Source organism: Pseudorasbora parva, chromosome 5 (genome assembly GCF_024679245.1).
Source record: "Pseudorasbora parva isolate DD20220531a chromosome 5, ASM2467924v1, whole genome shotgun sequence".
In the NCBI taxonomy this organism is placed as follows: Eukaryota; Metazoa; Chordata; class Actinopteri; order Cypriniformes; family Gobionidae; genus Pseudorasbora; species Pseudorasbora parva.
Genome location: NC_090176.1, coordinates 31,696,710 through 31,717,471, shown reverse-complemented (window position 1 = coordinate 31,717,471; position 20,762 = coordinate 31,696,710). Strand labels below are relative to the sequence as shown.

General features: G+C 36.3%; 1 protein-coding gene across 3 annotated transcripts in view; it reads left to right on the top strand.

Annotated features, from left to right (window-relative positions):
• Nucleotides 1-20,762, top strand: part of kcnh3 (potassium voltage-gated channel, subfamily H (eag-related), member 3) — a 165,192-nt gene that overhangs the window by 113,589 nt on the left and 30,841 nt on the right. For all 3 annotated transcript variants that reach the window (XM_067443871.1, XM_067443869.1, XM_067443870.1), the window contains exons 8-10: nucleotides 4,522-4,899; nucleotides 12,747-12,946; nucleotides 14,852-15,101. In XM_067443871.1, coding sequence (XP_067299972.1) covers nucleotides 4,522-4,899; nucleotides 12,747-12,946; nucleotides 14,852-15,101 — 828 coding nt within the window. The remainder of the gene's footprint in view (nucleotides 1-4,521; nucleotides 4,900-12,746; nucleotides 12,947-14,851; nucleotides 15,102-20,762) is intronic.

The window sequence follows — 20,762 nt, the reverse complement described above, 5'->3', positions numbered from 1 at the left end:
TTTTGTAAAACCAGTGAAATCTAAAATTCGACAACAAAAGCAAAAACTCTACAGCATTTAACATATTAGCATAAGCACTGCTGTCTAACAGATCAGATGCTGGCCTTGTTTTGTTAGTCTAAATTGGACAGAAACCATTTGATTTATTTTCATGTGTGAAAGAGTTCTTTTCACAGTGTGTCATACACAAGGATCGTTATTGAAGATGTCTGTCCACTAATATGCTTATTTCACCGAAAATGTACAACAACCTCTTCATGTGTTTGACAAAAACTTCCTATAATAAATATCTTGCATGTGTGCTTTTTAATAGAGGTGCAAAATGACCTTTCAGGCAAGGAATCTGGTAGACACACTGAAAAAACTAGCCAGACGTACTGTGTTTTGTTAGAAGGACAGAACATTCTCTGGCTCTTGAACGGCACACCTCTAAATAACAGATGAGACAGTCTCCGATTTAAGATTTCCCTTCACGTCATGTGTCAAGTCTGAACAAACTTACCTTTTTCACATTTGTTCATGAACAGGTGAAATACTCTATCAATTTGACTTAGAAATGATTCTCTCTCTCAGTCTCCAATGTGCTGCTTGCCACATGAAAGCGAAAAAAAAAAGACCAAGGGTAAAATAAATGGCTGTAGTGCTGAGAAGAGTGCATGATGACATTGATATGATCTAGACAGTATGAATCTCATAGGGCCGGATTTATTAAAGTTTAATCCACTTTTTCTTGGCTACGATAAACTAGGGAAAGTATGTTAGGAGTCTTTATCACTGAGTCATTGAATCATTCATTCAACTGGAACATCACTGCTGTGTGTTGCTCTGACACACTCAATAATAATGTATTGCTTTTACTCAGCCATTTAATAAACAATATCACACTCATAATTGTGCTGTTGATCCTGTTACTTACAACAGCACTCATGCCTGTGTGAAATTGCTGAGTCACTGAATCGAATCAAATCGTGTTCAGTGTTTAATTCAATTGAATTGATAGAAACCAATTTTTTAAATGAATTGACGGAAACCATTTTGTTAATCAAGTCAAATATACGCACCCATATATAAATATAAATTGATATAATATACAGTGGTGGCCAAAATTATTAGAACACCTGACAGATCTGAAAATATTGACCTTTTTTGCCTCCAAAACATGATTTCATTTCATAATGTTCATAATACATGCAGATGGTTACTCTGACCATCAAATATCAGATGAAGTGAGTCATGCTTTCTGCAACTGAAGCCAAAGATTTTTCTTTGAATGCACAATAGATCTGTGCAGTTTATTTTCCAACTCATCCCAAATGTGCTCGATGGACTTTGAGGGGCTAGTCCATTATTTTCAATGTCCCAGCAGATTCCTTTTGTCGCAGGTAATTCTGGCAGCACCTAAAAGAATGTTTCGGGTCATTTTCCTCTTGGAAAATAAATTCAGGTTCAATAAGACGATTCCCAGATGCCAAATGTTCTAATGATTTTGGCCACCACTGTATAAATTAAAATAATATATAATTAATTAATTAATTAAATTCCTGATACTTGGTAATATCTAAGTGGCTTTGGCTAACATTTGATATTCTCATACACAAAAGTCTCCATAAAACGTGTTTGTATACAACCTATTCACACATACAGTTGAGAATTTATTCGTAGAAAATCGCCTGCAATATGCCCACAGTCTAACACCATCTGTCATGTTTAATGAAAGTGATTCTGATTAGCCTCAGCATCAGTAGTAACCCCAGGCACATCTGAGCCCTAACTGACCACTACACCACACTGGCTACTGGCCAACACTTTAAATTTCACCCACATGTTCGACTGAAATGCATGGATGCTGCTCCAATATCCAGTGCCAACAATGTCACCCCACCATTCCCTCTCGCCTACTTTTACATTGCCCAGCCATTAAATATTAAGCACATGAGGCTGTCTGGACACATTTAGTTTTGCTAATGGAAATGAAAGTTTGTAGCATTCTGCACATCAGATGGAATATTTAGCACCGAAAATACAAGACACTTTCATGAGTAATGAGACTCAAATGTTCAACAGTTCGGCTTTCAAATAGTGAATGTAGAACATTTTTTATGTACTAGATTTTAAAAAAGCTGTTATATTATATCTGGTGTGTACCCGTTTAAAATGGGCTCCTGACAGCTATTATTATTCGCCTTTGTGCTAAAGATATGAATCTCTAAATTTGAAATAGTTTGGAGTAGTGCTTTTTTTCTTCTATCTTTTTTGGAATAAATGCAAATGGATTAGAGTTCTGCTGTATCAATGAAGAAAGGTTTCTCTCAGGAACTTCAGGAACTGATTGAACTCGTGTTGCTCTCTGCCTCCCGCTCGGTCTTTTTTCTCCATATCACTCACTTCACTGCCCTCACCTCAGCAGAACACTGTCCTTTTTAATGGCTAGCTTCCTAGCAGAGAGACCTTGAGAGACTAGAGAGAATTGGCTCCAAAAATTCCAGTGTCAAATCAGTCAAACTTCTTGATTCTTTCTCAAGTGGTTTGGAAGAGAGCATAGATTGCCCACTATTAAGAATATATTATCCTTTCAGTCTTGTTATTACAGGCATTTTAATATCCTCTTCTTGCACATCAGTCTCTTTCACATTCCTCAACCAACACTGATTCAGTTGCCCTAGTATATCTTTACAGGCAATAAAGGTATAAATTAATCTTTGGCAATGCTGTTTGCATGAATTAATTTGTTCTATTAATTCTAGAGGCTGTATGTATGTCAAGCACTGGTTGATGGCTGGTTGTTGTGTTTTTGTTGTTGTTGTTTTTTGTTTTGTTTTGTTTTGTTTTTACAAATAATCGTGCACTCTGTCATCAAATGCAATTGAATTGTCAAAAATTCTGACAATTCTCTGTGGTCTAAATCTCTGTGGTGTCTGGAACCTCTCTGACTAACACACACTAGCTTCACCCAGTCAGCCCAGACATCAACATCTTACAAACACACACACACACACACACACACACACACACACACACACACACACACACACACACACACACACACACACACACACACACACACACACACACACACACACGTTGGGTTTTCATGTTTTATGAAGACTTTCCATAGACATAATTACTTTTATACTGTACAAACTGTATATTCTATCCCTTAACCCTACCCATTAACCTACCTATCACACTTTTACATTTTCAAAAAACATAATTCTGTATGATTTATAAGCTGTTTTCCTCATAGGGACCAAAAATGTCCCCACCAGGACAATGATTTTAGATATTTGCATCTTTATGGGGACATTTTAAGTTAATATGAATGCAGCTGCTATACATGATTTAGTCATGGTAGTGAGTCTGGGCTAATTTTAACATTACTTATGAAATAAAAAATTTAAAATGTAATCTTGAAAATGTGCGTGGAACATTATTTCATTAAAATGAAATGGCTGAATATCTAGTTAAAATATTCACAATGTAGGTCCTGCTTTAAATGCACATTATTCCTGCCATATAAAAATGTAAACTATTATTAAGTATTAAAGCAATTATATTACTTTGAGGTGAGCTCTCATTTGAGATACAGTGAGTACCATTAAACTACAATTAGTTTTATTTCAATTAAACTACAATTCTACAAAATTAGTGTAATCTAAAATCAATTCAAAATGATCATCTTTCTCAATGTAATTATTTTAATGGTGCTACTATTGCATATTATTGGTAGTAGTCAAGGCTTTATATACAAATTTGATATGACTTGCAAATATCTTGACCATGGACATATGAAAGACACATCTGCCTATTAGCACATGAAGATGACATTGGATGTCATTTGTCAGGAAAGGAATGACCAAGGTTTTCAAGGCTTGAACAAAGGTCATGTAAACTGGAGCTGGTTGCTGTGTAAACGAGAAAAACTGTGTTTGTGTATTTGTGAAGTTTTTGGATTGTGCTTTAAACATGACAGCTGCTAGCTAGAGGTTCTCTGGAACTTTTTTCCCACTCAATCTTCACCATTTGCTTTCTGACATTTCACACTTCTGTCTGTCTCCCCTGTGAGTTTCTCTGGTTGTGTAGTACCTCCAAACTAGAAGCTTACAGACAAACAAGCATGGAGAGAGAGAGAAAAAGTACAGAATCAGTCCCACAGGGAACACAAGTAGAGTCTCCAAAAGAAGGTTCAGCCTACTGCTAACCAAATGACATTCAAAAGGCTTCAGGTTCAGCACCATGGACAGGGACATCTGCTCTACATCTACTCAGTTCTGAGAGGGACCTAACAACACTAGGCAGTGGCCATGTACCCACTTAAAAAGTTATTAAAGGGCCAACCAAATTGCATTTTGGGTAGTTATAGTGCCAAAAACAAATAAAAACAAATATATTATGAAAACTATTTCCAACACTAAAATAATATGAGGATCATAGAGAATATCACTGGTCAAAACAATTGAGTCTGCAAAATAGTACTTATAAAAGTGTCTTTTCTAGTGAGTTTTCTCTTCCTCTTTCTCATAGGCTGGTTGCATGAGCTGGGTAAACGTCTGGGCACCCCCTACTTCCTGTCCCCTTTTGCATCCCTCATTCCTGATTCACTGCGCCCCACCATCTTGGATGGATTAGTGGTCAATTCAAGCCAGTTGAATGGCACTGATTTGGTGGGACATGAGTCTGTGTGGAACTCGAGCCAATGGAACACAACAGGAGCGGGGCCGGTGAGCACTTCAAACGCCGGACAGACCTCAGCTGTATTGGGAGGCGGGCCCTCGATTAGGAGTTCATATGTGACGTCGCTGTACTTCGCTTTAAGCAGTCTGACCAGCGTGGGATTTGGCAATGTCTCAGCCAATACTGACTCAGAGAAGATCTTCTCTATCTGCACCATGCTGATTGGAGGTAAGTGCAAGAGAACACAGTGATTGAAAGGGTTTGGATTTATAATATTTCACTATAGAGATGTTTCCAAATATTGATAATTGAATCTTTTGATACCTAAAATTAAGTGTTGTATTTTTTTTCTTGATCATCATAAAATATCTTTATACACTATTGTTTAAAAGCCTGGCCCCAAGCTATTGAACAGTAGTGTACTATTTTATGTATAAAGAAACGCAACAAATGAAATAGACAAAATAACAACAACAACAAAATAATGTGTAATCTATGACAAAGCAAACCTTTGAAAACTTGTCATCAGTTAAAAGTAATTTCTGGGAAAATCTTCAATCGAACAGTAATTTGGAATACCTCAAAGAGGACATATCATAAAAAAAATCTGACTTTTTTCATGTTTAAGTGCTATAATCGGGTCCTTGGTGCATCTACCAACCCAAGAAACGTACCCAAACAACCCAGTGACTTTGTTGTAGTAAGCCTTTCTCTGCAAGCATGTGAAAAAAACGAGCCGCTCGGATTTCTCTTCCCATTTGAAGCAGGAAGTATATATAACTATAATATTACCACCCCTTAATCTACACCTTTCCAACCACGCTGCTGACAGACTGTTCCGTATTAGCATATTTTCTGCCCTCAGTCACGTGTACACTGTCCGCCTTTTTCTCTGTGCTCAATAAGCTGTTGCACCAACATCTTGTAAGCAGTGCAGGTGCAAGGCAGGTTTTGCTAAAAAGTTAAAACTCAAGAATGGATCAGTACCAACTATTCGGGATTCAGCTCATAGTCTCCAGACCGATACTGGTGACAGAAGTCATGAAAGGGAGAGCACACACTTTATAATAGTCTGAGTTGTTTTACGGATATAAAGTTTACCATTTTATTAAGCACCCCATGAAAAGGTTTAAGGTCTCTATGTATTAGTTGTCAGCAGTGTTTTTTTTGTAATTCGATAAGACTTCTGTACTATGTATTCAGCTCTTACAGTGATTTTAAGACGCTTAAAGATGATTCATCTTTTGTGTAATGAACAATAAAATTTATAAAACTCATCAGTAAAGTTTTGGCAATCATTTGGACAGGGTCTGCTACAACATACTAATAATGTTAGTGGATAATTGCAAGATGTCAACACAAGTTAAAACTAAACTAAACTATACTTGTTCTATGTGCATGCAGCATATTCTCTGGATCTGTTGGCATTATTGTCTGAGTCTGGTTCAAGCTAACGCCATTCATTTCTTTTCTGGACAATTACATGTTTTGTTGTTGTTATGGCAGAAGTAATTGAAGCTCCACCCACTTCTTGAAAGAACAGGCAGGGAGCAGCAGCTCATTTGAAGCTCATTTAAAGGGACATACACGAAAACTGTGTTTTTGCTCACCCCAAAATAGTGGCATTTTTAACAGGCTATAAAACATGATCTGTGGGTTATTTTGATCTTAAACTTCACATATACACACTATGGGGACATCAGGGACTTATTTTACATCTTGTATTATCTTTTCATATTTAGATAATATAAATGTAAATGCAAACCAGTTAGTTTACAATGACATTTTCTTTTTAGAGCTGCTTTACAGCAGAATTGAACTATGTTGAATTACTATTTTCCTGTTTATCTCTGTAAAGCTGCTTTGAAACGATCTGAATTAAATAAAGTGCTGTAGAAGTAAAAGTGACTAGACTTGATTTAGTGGAAGGAAAAACAAATCTGGGAATGTATCAAATTAATTATAGATGAACATTCATTTTTACAAATGTCCAACATTTTATTTGTTCTATAAACTTTACATTCATGATAAAAAGAAAGTACAACCTAAATATAAGCCAAGAGCAACAACAATAGAAAAGAAAATGTCGATCTAAAGATCTCAAGACTCTAGTCTAAGAATTTTAAGAAACAGTTTTGATAATCAGCTAATGAGAAGCTCATAGAATTATAGCACTAACAGGAATGTCTGCTTACCAAAATAAAAACCATGTGTTGAATGGTGAAGATGATTTCGGTCTGCTATGTGATTATCATGTATCTGGGACAAGTATATACTTGTGCCCCTCTGGTAGAATCCTGCTCTCCGTTTCCTAATCGCTGTTTAAGACATGGCTTAATAACTTCTCTTATAGCTTGGAGGGATCCAAATGTTCCCTCGGTTATTTTTTCCACCCAACAAGACATCAATATTGATATAAATGATTTAGTCTCATCAAGCAGTGACGATGACACCTAAAATGTTAAAGCTAGAGATCATGATGGTTCCACCATCCCACAATACAAATTGGTGTGTTTGTTTTGATGTTATATTGTGCACTGAAAGGGATTCATCAGCTAATATGGTTTTATACAATACCAACACTATCAAAAATGTCAGGTCATAAAAACTCGAAATAACAGAACATAATTTATAACAACCGTCATCTAAATTAAATTTTTCAGTTAAATAGACATATGCAGTATTTGAACAGCATTGTCAAATATATGAAATAATAAATAAAATGAATTTTGTAAGAACATATTCTCTCCTTTCTAAATATTTCAGACACTGAAAAAGTCACAAGATATAAACAAAAGAAAAGAAAACATAATTTAAGTGTTGTTTTCAAAATTATGATCAACATTAAACCTATTTTTGATCTATTATTCTCCAAGACCATATGTTGCATGAGAACCTATTTGAACCCTAAGATTACAGCTGGGACATTCCACATAAACTTGCAAATGAAGGCTACAAGACCACTAGTCCATATCAACTGTGCTAATGACTGCATTTTCCCCAAGTTCTAAACTTCCTATAGACTTCCTGAATTTCCCAAAGGACTGCATTGTTTATAAGACAATACACAGAGGTTCGTATGTTATTTGAGTCTTTGGTAAACCATCAGTGACTATTAAGTTTGTGTATCCATCTGACATCATTTACTTTTAATCTACAGTTCCCACAGGGGTCCATTTTTAGAGCACCAACATTTCCTTTGACCATGTTATTCATTAGGCTTTGCTAGTTATTGATTATCTATGTCTTCAACAAATTTCCCCAGTGGTATATGGTTTATTGACCATCATTAGTGCTGGGTGGATTACTTTTGTAGTTACATATTATTGTACATTACCAAATACAAATTACATGATGAAAACTGAATCAGTTAAAGTGTCTATTATATTATACATATTAGGTAATTTAATCAGACTACTTTTTGATTGTTTTCAGATTACTTTTGACCTAACTAGTGTATAACATTGATTTGAATAGAATAATCTCGTACCATATTGATACAAAATACAAAGAGAAAGAAAAAATATTACATTTTTTTAATCATCAACAATATGAAGTGCATTTAATATTACATTGTCATGATTTCTATATAAGGTTTAGGAAGGAACTGCGGGTGGTTCATAAATGTTCATATATATACAGTATATATATTATATATATGTGTGTGTGTGTGTGTGTGTGTGTGTGTGTGTGTGTGTGTGTGTGTGTGTGTGTGTGTGTGTGTGTGTGTGTGTGTGTGTGTGTATGTATAACATAATCTGTGTGTGCAATTCCACAAAACCTTTTAGAAAGTAAATTTTAGGCTAAATCAATGATTTCTGAATAATTTACTGCCATTTTGTTAATATTAAGTAATCAGATGAATAATTAAAAAGTGACTGTATTGATTATAAGAATTTTAAAATGTAATGTAATCTAATTAAAAGTATTTAATTTTTGTAATCCAGATTGCATATAATTAGTTATTACCCAGAACTTTACAGAAACATGTTGAGTACATACAGTGTTAGGCCGGGGACACACTGCAAGCTCTGCGTGTCAGCCGCGGGGCGGCTGCCTGGCGTTTTCTCTGTCTTTGCACACCAGAAGCGTGTCTGACGCGGTGCTGCTGCTGCTGGGAAGCCCTATACTTCATGTTAAATATAAATATATTGCCTATTGATACAGCAAAGACAACGTCGGCAGTAGCCTATTGGCCATACATATCTATGGTATTGACGGCAAAATAGGCTACACAATATTTTGTTCTGTATTGACAGGTTTAATATTTCAAAATTGATGATTATGTTGTTTTTTATTATTAAAATTAGGCCTATATCTGCATTTATGTTAACCTACAGACTTTCAAACATGAAAATGTCATTTACTAATATGTATTCGTGTCAAAATGGCATATAAACATCTTTTCCTATGCTATTTTGCCTAGAAACGCTTCCAACACACTCGCGTGTTGCGTGAAAAATAGGCGTCTCTTCTATTTGAAGCATGCACGCGTTTTCCACGCGGCTCGGACCGCGCGTGTGACGCAGGCAGTATGCAAGCTCTAACCGGTTAACATGGGAGCCGAAATAAAAACGGACACGCCACGCAGCCGAGACGCTCACGACACGCTTGCAGTGTGTCCCTGTCCTTATGTCCTGCATTTACCTATTTATGCCAATGGCCAACATTCTGTTTCAAGACATGTTGCATCGATTGTATTATTGCAAAACAAATGATTTGATTCAGTCTGTATTTGTTTGTATGGTTCAGAACTTTACTGTTGGCATATTTGTGTGGTCTTTTAGAAGAAGGCAGCTTACATTGGCTACTCTTAGCTGTTTTATGCTAACTTGGATTAACTGTCAGGATACCAATTTTGACTTCCACAAAATGGAGCTACTTGTTATCTGCTGTAATGGTTTTTTTGCGGCTGCATGTGCCCCGTGTGGATTTGAGAGAGATATTGTGACAGTGGACTGAATTTTAAGGCATGTCCTCTGGGCCATGAAGAGAGGAAAGAGAGGCTTCATTGCACTTAAGGGGCAAATGAGGCTGGCTGAATCCATGCACACTTACATACATGCACACTGAATCAATCTGTCACCAAATCCTACCACTAAGGGCCATTAATGTCCCAGCTAGCTGACAGCTGGGCTCCTACCCACACACAGAGGGTATTTGGGGAACACTGATATGCCTTAGACTAAAAATTACCATAATTACGTCAAACGAGCATTATATTAAGCAGACAACAATATGATGTCCACCACACAACCCAGATTATTTATCTGTGCACATTGTTATTTAAAAAAAAAAAATCGAACTGACTTTCATTGAATGGAAAAGAAAAAATAGACCAATGCAAATATCTTTCCATCTTTCCACAAATATCGTTCCACAGAAGATAGAAAGTCATACAGGGCTGCGTTTCCCAAGAGCATCATAAGCCTAATTTGATCGTAGAGACCATTGGTGGCAGTTGTTTTATGATCAACTTAAGATCATTAAGCTTATGATGCTTTGGGACAACATGAGTGTAAGCAAAGTATCAAAAGCAAATTATGATATTTTTATTTTTCAGGTGAACTTTCCCTTAAAGATGTTTCTCCTAAAACGCATTAGGATAAATAAAAGTAGAAAGAAATTAGTTAGAGTATGGTGAGATAAAATGTATGTGCACTGTAAAAAAAAAAAAAAAATGTTGGTTTTTGTTGGTTTAAATTTAAAAAAGTAAGTAACCTGGTTGCCTTAAAATTTTGAGTTTATTGAAATAAAACATTTGAGTTGATACAATGAAGGAAATTTGTTTAATAAATAGAAGCTCAAAATATTATTGTGTCTGAACCACATAAAAAATTTGATAAATCATCACTGCATCATCAGAAATAAAACACACACAATTACACAATATGCTTACACAATCTTTTAATAATATTTTAATAACGGTTGTCGAATCTCAAAATAATTTCATTGTATTAACTTAAAATTTTAATTCCAATGAACTCAAAATTTTAAGGCAACCAGGTAACTTTTTTTCTAAACATTTTTTTACAGCGTGAAGACCACTTGTTTGAGTATGTTTGATTTCATACTGCCGACACAGTTTGAGACTCAAGAATGAAGAATAAATAGAAACTCAAGAATTAAGAAAAAGTATTTAATCTCAATCCTGTACTGGAGAAACAATTCAGCAAGATAACTCTTTTGTCCTTGCTACAGGAATCCGGTGATTGAAACCGGTTTTAATGGCTCATATTTATTTTGTAGCCCTATTTGCAGATTTTCATGGATTTCAGCACAAACCTCATCCAAGCACTCAAAAGGCACATAGCCCAGGTGCAGCCACTTACTCTGAGCGCAGCTCTCGAGCAGAAGAGCAGCATGCAATTTCCGCAACAATTTATGTAGACTTCAATTAGCACTCCATGAGTACTCTCTATCCTTCTTGATTGTTTACACTCATGTTGGCAAAGTTCACAATGTTAAATAAATAGACGATATAGAGTTTGTGTGGAGAGTGAAAATAGTTTTGTTGAACACAATATATGCAGAGAAAAAAGTTAACACTGAATAGATAAAAACAGATTGAGCTGTCCACTGACAATGACTTCAAAACAATAGAAAGGAAACAGTCTGGAGCAAGATGCAAAAACTTTCTCATTATATGACTAAATGTGTAAACATGTAAATGGGAATCTGTCTCTAGGGCCATTTACACAACACCGTTTTCAACTATAAAAGGGAAACTTTTATGCAATTTGGTCATTAATTTACATGACAATGGAATTTTAGAGGAACTTTTGAAAACTAGTACTATCATCTGTAAACTACATGTAAACTACAAAAACGTGAATTTGTGAAAATGTTATGTGTAAACGTGTTTCATTATAAAGTGACGTCGCCAACTACTGGCCTAGCATGTATAATGCAGTGTTTTAGTTGGCTGGGGCGGCAGTGGCTCAGTGGTTCATGTAGGTTGTCTACAAACCAGAAGGTTGGTGGTTCAATCCCCGGTTCCACCTGACCAAGTGTCGAAGTGTCCATGAGCAAGACACCTAACCCCAGTTGCTCCCGAGGAGCTGGATGGTGCCTTACATGGCTGACACCGCCGTCGGTGTATGAATGGGTGAATGTGAGGCAAAATGTAAAGTGCTTTGGATAAAAGCGCTATATAAATGCAGTCCATTTTCCATTTTTTTAGTTGTTTTTGCAGATTTGTGTGAAAGGGGATCATTTTGACAATGTTGTCATCTTTTTACTAGTTGGTGCATAACACTATAGTTTATTTATGTAAGTGAGGATAGCAAAATAAAGTAAACTGCGACATATTATACCCAAAATTCTTTGTACCAGTAAAATTAATTTATAAAAAAAAATTGGGACCAAAATTATTCAGACACTTTGACCTGACCCTGTTTTGCTTAAGTGTTTTTTCTTTAATTGCTAATGTGACATTTTACACCACAGAATGAACAAAATGATTTATTGCTTTGTCATTGGTTAAGCTAAATTGGTTTTATCTAATTGTGTACTTAAATTTAACAGCTTTTGGCTTTTTGGTTTATTGTAATCCATTGCATACCTTGCTATACAAGTTTGAGTTATCAAGACATTATCAAGATGAATTTGTTCTGACAGTTTAACTCTGTGTTCTCGTCATATTTTATTACCATTTTCTAAACTACAGTATAGCAAATAAACTGGGATAATGTGAGAAAATGTGGAAGGTGTCTGAATACATTTTATTTTGACTGTAGTTCTCTAAGCTTAGTTCAGATGCTGTCAAAAATAAACAGGTTTAAAACAGATTTGAATTTATACAGCACCACAAAATGTCCATTATGATGTTAGTTCAAAATAAATATTGTCATGAAAAGGAAATCTATTGACTATATTCTTTCATTTTATGGATCTTTGTGAATGAAATTAATTTAATGATTATTAATATGAATTAACATTCATATAATAAAATGTTGTTGAATTTTAATCTAATTTTGTTGGATTAATTGATATATAATTTTGTCACAAAACAATGCCATTGATCAAATTTATCATATAATCACCTGAAATGTTTGTTTGTTGTCTCCCACCAGCACTCATGCATGCCGCGGTCTTCGGTAACGTGACGGCCATTATCCAGCGGATGTACTCGCGCCGCTCGCTCTATCACACTCGTACCAAAGACCTCAAAGACTTCATCCGTGTGCATCGACTGCCCAAGGCTCTCGCACAGCGCATGCTGGAGTGCTTTCAAACGACGTGGTCTGTCAACAACGGCATCGATGTCAGCGAGGTAGGACTTTATAAGAACTTTCTCTGTGTGCCCACATGAATAAATGATCAAAATAACTTCACAATTTATAAATAATTTTACTATGAGTGTGGACAGTGTGTGCTGTAGACAGTAGGTGTTATATTTGAAGATGTAGCTGTATCTACTCATTGAACACTTGTTGGGTTTTCTTGGTTTCTGGGTGCCAAGAGTAGGAGTAGCTTTGAAACTTGTCACAAAAAGTGTACTTTATTTCTTTTTTTTTTGCTTAAGTTCAGTGAAATAGTTGCTTAACATTTAGAAATTTTTAATGATCTTCAACCTCATGAGGTCAAACTATTATATGAGTTTACAATTTTTATTTCAAATTTTGTGTACAATTTTCTAGCAATTAGATATATATAAAAATATTAAATTTCATTTCTAAGGAATGTTGTCCTTGTATGACACTGAAATATACTATATTTGTGGAATGTGCCTCTTCTGAAGTGCACTTTAAGTACCTCCTTCATGGCAACAATAACAATTATTTCAATAACAAGATCTAACTGTATGTTTGACTTGTTTGAGTAACACATTATATTAAATCTCTTAATATCTTGGCTTCTCTGGCACAATTCAATCAGGGATGATATTGGATTTTTTTTAAAATATTTTTCAACAATTTTTTGCTGATGGCCAAGGCCGATACCAGTATACATTTGTTTTTGTTTTTCTTTAATTTATTTAAGTCTCTCTTGTGCAAGAATTATAAATGCATTTCTTTTCGTTACAAAAGTAAAACGTTTTTTCATTCTGGTTTCATAGTTCTGAAGTCTCCTTACCAAAAGGTTACTCGTTAAAGATAAATAAATGTTAACAAAGTTCTTTTTATAATAAAAGTACATTAAAACCTCTCAAAATAACTACAATAAAGTCAGTTAAAATTTGCTACAATTATTTTGGATTCAAGGTATTTTCATCATTCATTTGATAAAATTGTATTACATATTAATAAACTGTATATCACATTTAATTTACAAGGGTCATGCTTGTGATTTATGACATTAGCACACACACATGAGTTATTGCAGGCGTGAGTTATGCTCACATTAGCTTAAAAGCCTTTATCGGCCGATTTCGATGACGTGCTGACAATATTGGGCATCCATATATTCAATACTCCATGACTTCCAGCAGGACATTTTTATAACATTTCTCTATGTGGATGTTATCTTAATAAGGATCTCCGATTGACCTGTAGCCTTTAAAATATATATGAAATCCAATAAACACTTGGAATTAAATATCATGCTCGTGGTCTTATATTCTATGCATTTTTTAGCTTTTCCATGCAACAGTTGGTTCCAATCTGTATTGCTCATTATTGGGCTTCTTGATATCGATGATGTGATTTGATGCATCTTTCTAAGATTAGAGCACATTATCCTTTCCTATTACTTTTTCACTTCACCGTGCTCTCTTTCTAACTCATTCTTTTTCACAATCCCCCATCTCTTTTATCATTGGCTTTTTCTCTTTCCACCCTTCTCTCATTCACCATCTCATCCATATCTCTGTCGTGCTCATAAACAAGAGATTCCATCTTACACTCACAATGTATTTAATGAGCCCAATTCAAAACACTCGTTACATAACTCATAACCTCTCTCTCTCTCTCTCTCTCTCTCTCTCTCTCTCTCTCTCTCTCTCTCTCTCTCTCTCTCTCTCTCTCTCTCTCTCTCTCTCTCTCTCTCTCTCTCTCTCTCTATGTCCAATGTAATAATGTAATATCCAATTAAAGTCCAAGTAGAAGACTGATCTACAGTTTTTTTTTTTTGTTGCTGCATTTGGTTCCTTGATAATCAAACGTAAATAAAGCTTTTCAAGAATGAGAAATATACTCTTAGAGTACTTAAAATAAAATATCACTTTGTCCTTTTTCAGCTTCTGAAGGACTTCCCAGATGAACTACGGGCCGACATTGCCATGCACCTGAATAAAGAGCTTCTGCAGTTGCCTCTGTTTGAATCGGCCAGTCGAGGGTGTCTGCGCTCTCTGTCACTCATCATCAAAACCTCTTTCTGTGCTCCAGGAGAGTTCCTTATTCGCCAGGGGGACGCTCTACAGGCCATATACTTTGTCTGCTCGGGCTCCATGGAAGTGCTTAAGGATAACACTGTGCTGGCTATACTGGGTGAGATTACACACAGTATATAAGAGTTTCGTTGCAAAATTTTTGTACATTAAACTATTACTTGAGCTCAGGGAAGGCCAGGGACACAATATTCTTCAAATCCAGGATATTTTTTTATTTCATTTTATGTCCATAAATAGTTCATGAATAAGTAAAAAAACATGCCAAAATGCAACATATTTATCTTAACATTGTCAAACATCTTAAATTGGTTAAAAAAAACCAATACATCATAAATATATGGAATAGTATACAAAGATTGATTAATAAGATTCCGAGTTAGTTTTGGCTAGTTGGCTAGTTGGCTAGGAAAAATGTTTTCCCTCCCCTAAATGCCTTGCCCGTTTGGTCTTCTCCCTTTGATGATTTTCTTTAGATGCCTTCCTGACCGGCTCCAATTCATCATCGAAATCCATAACGTTAGCTTGACTGACTCTGAAGCTTTGATTCTCTGACAGACAGACAGCTGTTGATCAGTGACGTAGCCTACGTGACTGACAGCTCGCCTACAGTATAAACAATTAAATGGTGAACGTTTTTTAGTTAGCCTATTGAATTCTCTTTTTAAAAATATGTTTTTTGTTTCGCTTTTATTGTTAAATCACTGAGCAAATTTGGAGCACTTCCCGGCGGTGACACTCTCCTCACGTGACATCCTGAGCTCGGGCAGCATCCTAACCATTATATCGCACTTTGTAAAGAAAGTGGGCTGGCGGATATCGCGTTTTGTGAAAAAATACATTTTGTATTAGGCTTAAAATGTACATTTTTAAATCGTATTAATGGCAGCAATTCACACATAGATTAAGGTACATCTAAACAGGTATGGTACATAATAAAATCCAAATATCAAAAAATGGCATTTATCGCGTTTTGCAACCGAACTCTTCATATATTTATATATATATATTATTTAAAAAAAAATTTTTTACAGCACTAATTTTATTAGCGCGATTAACACAGCGGCAGCGCACATTTTCTGTTTGATCCATGGCCCATAGTTGGAGAAATTGAGATCAACCATAGACGTAAAGGATGCAGCAGTAAACAATAATAGGGAAAGAAAAGGGTTAACAATAGCATTACTTTGAAACAAGTACAGTTGTAGCCTACATAAGCTACCATATTTTCTGCTTAACTTTTATTAGATTCCAGGTCGAAAGAAAAGTGTGTTTTTTCACTGAGCACATTCTCTGCAGTCCGAGCGTGATGCACTGAAGCTCACTCTCGCACATATTGGTGGTAAATCATTAAAACCATCACCACTTACAGTACATGTGTTTTATTGAACTAAATACATTACAATCGGCTAAAATGAATACACAGGTTACTTTTCTGAACAAGAGCACTTCCGAGTCCGTGTTTCTCACACTGTTCACGTGAATCGCGGCACAGTTTGGCGTGCACAAACAAAATACCAGCAGTTCAATAGGGAACATGCATCTCTTAAAGGGTGCATTAGACATTCCAGCTGTTAAAGGGGCCACACTATATTCCTACTCGTGGAATATTGACATCCTCCAGGTATGATGTGGTACTGGTGTGCTCACAGGACCGCATGACAGCTTTCACATTACCAATTTTTCATACGAACTGTGCCCTGTTCTGAATTAAACTGCCAGTGTAATAACTCCCTTTATTTATATTCTTAAAATGAGAGAAATCACTGCTTATTCTGAATTGTTAAGCTTAGGCTTAAGAGACATGAACAAGTTGTTTGATAAACATCTGTGACCTTTGATACACGTATGGTTTCACTGATAGTATGGCTTCACTGATAATAAACATACATTTGCATAAAGCATGCATATTTGTCCATACCCATGTTGATTAGAGTATTAAGAACTTGAAACATAAATTTAAGATACATTTAGAACTGATAAAAAAGTGTGATTAAATTGTGATTAATCGCAAGTTAACTCATGACAATATGCGATTAAATATTTGAATTGATTGACAGCCCTAGTTTGAACATAAATGTGTGTTGGCGGTGTGTACACAACCACCCTATAATTGTAAAAATCCACCCACTCTTTAAAAAAAAAAAAAAATCCCAATAAATATTAAGCAGAGTCTCAGAACAAGCCGTTTGGAGATTCCTGGCAAAGTGATGTCACATTTCACAGGGCATGCCCACAAGTGTTGATGGACACTGCTGTATTAGCATAGACCCCTCACTCAGAGAGCTGTACAAAGTCTGCCATGTTTATCTTCTAGCCAGATTATTTAGCAGCAGCATTCAAGTAAAGTTACCAAAGTTCTTTTATTCAAGAGCAGTGAGTGATTTTCTGTTTATCTTCTGCTGTTTGATTCATATTAACAGCATATATAGCAGTAGGTACTGTGTTACACTGCTTTCACTTTAATCCACAGATCTAATATACACATGGGATTTCTGTACTTGCTGCATACGTGCACAGACATAACCAACTGTTTTCATGTGAACTTTTTGTGTTTCTGACGTAACTTTGTCTGCATTGACAGTTTAATCGCAATAACACATGAAAGAGAACTAGTCTAGTTTAATAGCCTACTCATGGATTTAAAATATATAGCAGTAAAATATTTGCTGCTGTATTAACTATGAAAAAGTGACAACAAAACAATTACATTCAGACTCAATGTCATTTGTAACACTACAGTGCAAAGATATTTCTGTGTGTCAGTCAAGCTGGCTTATTCATCGGCTCCTATATTATAATTTCACAGCAATTTCAAAAGCCCATTTAAATTCCTCCTACCTGTCACTATTAATTGTGCTTCCTGCGTGAGATTGAGACAGGCCAATACAATAAAAACTGCCCCCACACACACACATAACATCCATTAATATTATTGTATCATTTATGACACAACTCAGACATTATAAATGAGCTTTATTATGACTCTTTTAAAGTACCTCATCACACACACACACTCTTTCTCACTTGCTCAGCGGATCTCATTCTCCCACTATCTGTAGCTCTTATTGTTCCGAGGGAGGATTCCCATATAATTTTCAAGTCTACTGAACAGTAACTGTCCCCTCCCCCCTTTACAAAGGTGCAAGCAGCGCATTAGCTTTAATTTCTCTTTAACTGTCTTCCTTTGTTATGCATAATAATGCATACATTATCTGCAAGATTTATTTACTGTTGATGATGAGGATACATGTGTTTCTTTAACCCTCTGGTGTCTGAGGTGTTTTTGGGCCCTGGAGAATGTTCAGAATGCCCTGACATTTGTTCTTTTTTCAGTTTCTTATAAACATATTAATGGCTTAAAGGGGTGGTAAAACACATTATTTTGAAGGCTTGAATGTGTTCGTGGGGTGCAAAAAACGGTAAAACGGTCCTTGTAAAAACGGTCTGATGGTTTCCTGGTTATATGAAGCTGGTCCCCCAAAAATACACAATGGGCTCAGATTGGTTAGCTGGCCAAGCTGTGTTCTGATTCGCTAACCGCCTATGCACGTGTTTGTAGATCGGTAAGTTATCACGGGCTGTGGGCGGGGTATCCACTGCACCTGATATATGTAATGTTACATTACGTGAGGGAAACGGGTATAAAATGGTTGTGTTAGTTGATTTGCAATGTTATCATGGGCTTTGGGCATCCGCGCCACCATTATATGTTTAAACACTGATGGAGCTTGCTAGATTTACAACACAAGATCATCCACTTCTCCATATAGGGTGAATTCAAGGTGATTGGGACACTTTTTGCCATTGAGATGACTTGGGAAAAGTGTCCCAATCACCCTGAATTCACATTGTGTGACATTACGTTAGGGAACAGGGTAGAAAATTGTTGTGTTAGTTGATCTGCAAAGTTATCACGGGCTGTGGGTGACCACGCCCCTGTTATATGTTTAAACACTGACGGAGATGGGGCATGCTGAATTGTACAACCTAAGATCATCCTCTTCTCCTGATATATGTGACATTTTTGTGATTGTGTAATGTAATTTGAATTCAGTGTATGGAAGCTAAAATAAACATTAAAAGACACTGCTCAGTCAGTCTCTCACTCACTCAGTCTCTGGCTCAGTGCCAGTCAACGTGCTAAAACAATTGATCCCTAACTCCCCCGTCCCTAGGAAGGCTGAACAAAGTGGACCTGCAATCTGGATTAAAATAGTAGCTTTTCGTCTGCATTGCACTACCGACGGCAGTCTAGCCTTCTATTCCACAGCAATAAAAATGGCCTCGCCCCCCTTATTTAATATTCTCGGAGGAGGGGTTTATGTAAATATTGGAGCTGCTGATGTCACCTAGCCTGGAGAAAAAGGCTGTAGTTCCCTAACGACCGTTTGCTGTAGTCCTTAGAAATTGATTTCTTTAAAAGCAAATATCTCCCTGTGCTTTAAACTTTGAATGTTGTAACTTTGCAGATGTTGTTTATGCTCAAACAGCAACATTACACTAGCCTGACAAACCAGACCCACATCAAGATGTTTGGTCTGGAAACTCACCATTGACAGGGATCCATCCGAGGGCCGGGATAAACGGTTGTCTTTCACACTCCCTCTGCACGCAATAGAATAGCGCTACAACCAACCAGAGCAACGTGAAGTGGAGCTAGCTGATAGATTAAACTTTCGCTGTATCCGGTCGGCAAAACTCAGAACACATCATGCTTTTTTAAGAATGACTTCAGTGCCGTTCTTTGTTCTTTTCTCAAAAAAAAAAAAAAAACTCCAAGTCTTCCAGAGTCGCGGTCAAAGCTGATTCGAAAGACCGCCGTTCGCCAGCTTCTGTGTTTACTAGTAGCACGCAAGTGCAACTCGGCCGTCATCATGTTAAGCCCCGCACACCAACTCTATAGACGGTTTCAACGGCAGCAACATAAACAAACGTTACTGCACATGCGCGCTTTTGTGGCCCAAACGTAACTTCGGGTGGCCGTCAATAACAACAGAGGCTGCGCTATCACTTTTAATTCTAATTGTACAATATTATCTTAATTCATATGTTTTTGATGTTTCAGCATGTTTATAATAAATAATCTCCCATTTCTGTCTTCAATATAGAGTGGGGGAAACGCCCCCCTTAAAGCGTAGTTCACCCAAAACTGAAAATCCTGTCATTAATTACTCATCCTTATGTCGATCACAACCTGTGAATATCCTAAAATTGTGTTCCGAAGATGAACGAAGGTCTTACGGGTTTGGAATGACATGATGGTGAGTAATTAATGACAGAATTATAATTTTTGTGTGAACTAACCCTTTAAGGACCGTGTAATGCCGTTTTCTGTACAGTAGCCTATATAAATGCGTGTGCGCTCGCCTTTTAATTAATGCAATGTGTCGGATTAACACGTTTCTTTGTTTCATAATAGAATATTAATGTTGGGAAACTTAAACTTGTAGATAAAGTAGCCTGAGATTGATTGTATATGAATGCATCACCAAAATCCTGTGCTCTGTGCACTGCCATTAATAGAGGATAAAGGGAAATTAAGTTGTTTTACACTCCATGATAAAGGCCTATTACATACCTAATTTAAATATTTTTCAGTAAACATAAATCCGATCAGTTATCCAGATGGCGAGCACTTGACGTGATCAGAGCTGTGTCCTGATCGACTGATGATGAGTCGATCTGCTTGACAGGATCACGATCACATTTTAATGCAATGTGTAAACACAGGCAGAATAATTATTTCTGATTATTTCTG